The sequence below is a fragment of the Puma concolor genome, chromosome D4 (assembly GCF_028749965.1).
Source record: "Puma concolor isolate L17-30 chromosome D4, mPumCon1.1.hap2, whole genome shotgun sequence".
In the NCBI taxonomy this organism is placed as follows: Eukaryota; Metazoa; Chordata; class Mammalia; order Carnivora; family Felidae; genus Puma; species Puma concolor.
This window is the reverse complement of record NC_141679.1, coordinates 46,146,962-46,151,758: the sequence shown is the minus strand read 5'-3', so window position 1 is coordinate 46,151,758 and position 4,797 is coordinate 46,146,962. Positions and strand designations below refer to the sequence as shown.

Here is a 4,797-nt window from a genome sequence, read left to right as displayed (position 1 = left end):
TAGTGTAATTGGGAGTTGAACTTAATTCTTAGGAAAAAGAAAACTCTCATACAAAGACCCCCCCCTCCAAAAAAAACCCATCTCATAAAACTAAAAAAGAAAAATAAAAAATCGTTGCCAAATGAAAGAACCCTGTAATGGTAGAGTTCGGAATGATTGAGCTTATTTTTTTCCCTTAGTAACTGAGAATTCATTGAAATTATACAAAACATTAGAAATCCTCACAGTTTGTATATCTTATTCCTAATCTATGGAGTTTAAAGAAAAAGAGTTCTAGAGATTGCTATTAACTTAAATGACATAGGAAAACTGAAAGGGAGAACTGAAAGTGGGAAATTCCTATGAAATAGAAAGGGGACCATCCTGTATAAATAGGCCATACTCATGGAAGAAGGGCATTCACACTGCAAACTCTCGAAGTCTTTGCTTCAGCACCTAGACAGTAGCAGGCAAGACTTCCTATTTTCATCATGACCGGCAGGTGCATCCTCCAAATCGCTCTCTTGGTGTGTTTCTTCACCACCGCGCATTCCGTGAGCTACAAGTTGCTTGGATTCCAACTAAGAAGCAGCAGTTTGGAGTGTCAGGAGCTCCTGGTGAACTTGAACAGAACCTCTAAATATTGCCTCAAGGACAGGATGAACTTCGAGGTCCCTGAGGAGATTAAAAAATCACAGCGGTTCCAGAAGGAGGAAGCCATATTGGTCATCAACGAGATGTTCCAGAAGATCTTTAATATTTTCAGTAGAAGCACCTCTAGCACGGGATGGAATGAGACCACTGTTGAGAACCTCCTTGCGACACTCCACTGGCAGAAGGAACACCTGGAAACGATCCTGGAGGAAATCATGGAGGAGGAAAACTTCACCTGGGACAATACGACCCTTCTGCACCTGAAGAAATACTACTTAAGGATCGTGCGGTACCTGAAGGCCAAGGAGTACAGCGTCTGTGCCTGGACAGTAGTCCACGCAGAAATCCTCAGGAACTTTTTCTTCCTTGAGAGACTTATAGATTATCTCCAAAACTGAAGCTCTCCCAGCCTGTACCTCTGGGAACGGACGATGCTGGCAATGGTTTCAGGGATTCTTCAACTCACAGAGACTCTGTAAGTGACTGGCAGCTAATGTACTCTATGTGAAAGAACAAAGACTTTAAATTGTTTTATTAATATATGCATTAAGTTATTTTTCTATTTATTTAAAATTTTCCCCGGAAAATAAATTTTTTTATGAACAAAAGTCAAAGGAGCAGTTTTCATTTCAACTTGAATTTGAAATTACAGAGCACCTGTTAGAGGTTCTTTGTAAAATGCGCCCACAAAACAGCATAGTTTCTGGCCTCTGCCTTCGAGGAATGTGAAATCCAAGGAAGCCATGTGGAACATGTAAGAGTATAGATGCTGGGGGGGGGTGGAGTGGACCTTTCAGGAGAATAAATGTGACCTCAGCTTCTTCAGAATTAAAATGGAAGAGGCAGGTAAGTGGCTCTGGAATTAGAACAGGGGGCTCAGGGGCACCCGGGTGGCTCAGTCGGTTAAACAACTGACTTCGGCTCAGGTCATGATCTCACAGTTTGTGAGTTTGAGCCCCGCATCGGGCTCTGTGCTGACAGCTCAGAGCCTGGAGCCTGTTTCAGATTCTGTTGTCTCCTCTCTCTCTGCCCCTCCCCCCACTTGTGCTCTGTCTCTCTCTGTCTCTCGAAAATAAATAAATGTAAAAAAACAAAATTAGAACAGGGGGCTCTCCTGCTTCTCCTCTGCTTCTAATCTGTGCCTCCAGGCTCTCTGACCCTGAAGTTAGAATTTGGCTATCAGGGTAGCTAGAGGGATATTTCAGCTCTAGTGTTTGCCCCAAACTCATTCCTGTTATTTGCAGGATGCTCTGCTTGCCCCCCTCCCCAGCCCCGCAGGATTTTAAAATATTTATGTGCCCCTCTAAGCTAAGGATGGGAAGTCGCAGCCGTTTCTGTGACACCGTTAAAGTAGCAGTCCTTTTATTGTACTCCTCCTGGACAACTAAGATGTACGGGTGTCTAGGGGCGCCTGGGTGGCTCTGTCAGTTGAGTGTCTGACTTCGGCTCAGGTTACGATCTCACGGTTTGTGAGTTCGAGCCCCACGTCGAGCTCTGTGCTGACAGCTTGGAGCCTGGAGCCTGCTTTGGATTCTGTGTCTCCCTCTCTCTCTCTGCCCCTCCCCTGCTTGTGCGCGCTCTCTCTCTCTCTCTCTCTGTCTCTCAAAAATAAACTCAAAAAAAAAAAAAAAAAAAAGATGTACGGTGTCTTAGTGGAGCTGGGGTCTCTGTCTGCTTCCAGGGCTCAAACACCATAGGGAGAAAGAATTCTGCTTTATACCTCTGCTATCTGGCTAGGTTTTCTCCCCATTTTGTCAGAAAAGCAAGTTGGCTCCTCATCTCCCCTCCCCCTGCTGTTCATACAGAATTCCAGGACTCCCCTATCTGCTTTTCCTGATGCTCTGTGTCTCTGAAGCCACACATTCCTTGAAGCCAAAGCCAAGTCAGGTACGGCAGATTGAGTCATTTCTGTCAGGTGAAAAACCCAGAAGCATGGGGGAAAGGGAAATTCAGGGGGGAGGGGGCAGAGAGCTCACTAACTTTTCTCAGGGCTTACACCGAGAAAATAAAGTTTTCCTACGAGCTCTTTGGGCACCTAGCCAGCACGTGCCAGTTAGCTGACTTTCTGTCTTTGTGCCGAACCCCCTTGGGGACTTTAGATGCCTCTGTTCCTGTCATTCCCAACTCTGTCTAGGCGATGCACCCCCTTATGTATATAATCGGATTTAGTGTCCTCACAAGCACCCCTCGGGTGGGCACAATTACATTATTACAGTTTTACAGGTCCAGAAACAAATTCTCAGGTTTAGTTAAGTGCCCCAAGGTCACACAGCTAATGCATGGAGGTTTTAAAAAGTACAAAGGGGGGGCGCCTGGGTGGCGCAGTCGGTTAAGCGTCCGACTTCAGCCAGGTCACGATCTCGCGGTCCGTGAGTTCGAGCCCCGCGTCAGGCTCTGGGCTGATGGCTCGGAGCTTGGAGCCTGTTTCCGATTCTGTGTCTCCCTCTCTCTCTGCCCCTCCCCCGTTCATGCTCTGTCTCTCTCTGTCCCAAAAATAAATAAACGTTGAAAAAAAAAAATTTAAAAAGTACAAAGGGAAGAATCCTAGAAGACTTGGTTTGTATCTAGGCATTTTCACCTAGAGCAGTACAGAAGTCTGAGTTCCCTTTAAGGGAGTCAGCCTTGAGGACAAGCAATCCGTCAAGAGTTTCAGAGAAGACACTAGAGGACAGTGCAGACAATGAACTTGGGGCTCCCTCTTCTGACTCAAGGCCAGTAACACACCGGCTGTGGAACCAAGAAGTGCTATTACGTCCCTTGTGGATCTGCTGCTGCTTTGTCTCGAGAGACCTTCCCTCTCGCCAAAACTCCTCACACTCCACCATGCCACACCCCAGCTCTGCCAAAAGCCTTCCACAGACGTACTTTCTTTCGCCAGGGAGTCAAAGACTGATGGGCAGTGGCTGGAAGAGCTGAGAGGCTGCTCACGAAGTCTCTGTCAGCAATGGGCACCAACCTCCCATCATCTCCTCTGGTCTGGGTTTACCAAAGAAGGCTCAGTCATACGCTCTTGTCTGCCGCCTTCTAAACTGGCCCAGAAACCAAGAGTCTGGGGCAGCCCTGGAAAGGTCTGTTCTGTGTTTGTGCTGGGAGCCCAGAAGGACAGAGGAAAGGCATCTTCTGCAGAATTATAAACGCCTATGCCACCACCGAGAATGTCAGCCCATCCAAAATACCAAAAGTATGCCCATCACCAGGAGAGAATAAATGATGATCAACCTTAATTCCAGTAAGAATGAGGGAGGGTGGCCCCAAAGCACATGTGTGAGTGTGTGCACATGCTAAACAGATAGCTACATAGAAGGAGTAAAGTTATTATTTTAGCTGGTACCAGAATACCTCAAAGGAGAGTGCTCATTCAGAAAAATATTGCTGTGCCTCTCGAGATTGTGGAAAAAGCAACACCAAAGGTAGTGCAACAGCAATAGCGTGTTTCCGTGCGTCTGTTTCTGGTGAGGAGAAAGAGAAAAGCCCATCAGATGGTCTCGAGCCACCCAGGCGGTGGGCAGTTTTATCTTGCTCCTTTTTTTTTTTTTTAAGTTTTATTTATTTTTGAGAGAGAGAGAGAGACAGAGCATGAGGTGGAGAGGAACAGAGAGAGACGGAGACCCAGAATCCGACGCAGGCTCCAGGCTCTGAGCTGTCAGCACAGAGCCCAACAGGGGGCTTAAACTCATGAACCGTGAGATCATGACCTGAGCTGAAGTCTGAAACTTAACCGACTGAGCCACCCAGGCACCCCAGTTTTATCTCTTAAGCAGTTAGAAGGCCCTGGCAAGCATTTGGGTCACATATAAATGCATAAACACTGCCCAACCATATGGACATGTAGATACGTGGTAACAGCATATGCCTGTATGGTATTTTGGGCAGCTGACAAAGCTGTTATTTAGGCGCTTTGGGTGTCAGTAGGCACATTCAGCTACGCAGATACATCTGATACAGGGACTTGTTCAGAAAATACCCTTAAGAAATGAAAAGAATAAGCCACAGACTGGGAGAAGGTGTTTGCAAATCACATATCTGATAAAGGACTTGTATCCAGAATATATATATATTTTTTCAAATATTTTTAAAAAATACTCTCAGGGGCGCCTGGGTGGCTCAGTTGGTTAAATGTCCGACTCTTGATTTCGGCACAGCGGTGAGATCAAACCCTGGTGT

General features: G+C 46.3%; 1 protein-coding gene across 1 annotated transcript; it reads left to right on the top strand.

Moving 5' to 3' along the window:
* Nucleotides 1-470: 470 nt before the first annotated feature.
* LOC112849621 (interferon beta) lies at nucleotides 471-1,145 on the top strand. Its single transcript, XM_025913307.2, has one exon. The coding sequence runs from the start codon at nucleotides 471-473 to the stop codon at nucleotides 1,029-1,031; it is 561 nt and encodes a 186-aa protein (XP_025769092.1). The 3' UTR covers nucleotides 1,032-1,145.
* The last annotated feature ends 3,652 nt before the right edge of the window (nucleotides 1,146-4,797 follow it).

Excerpts from the sequence above, each read along its gene's own strand:
- LOC112849621 (XM_025913307.2), top strand. The coding sequence starts at position 471 with ATGACCGGCAGGTGCATCCTCCAAATCGCTCTCTTGGTGTGTTTCTTC.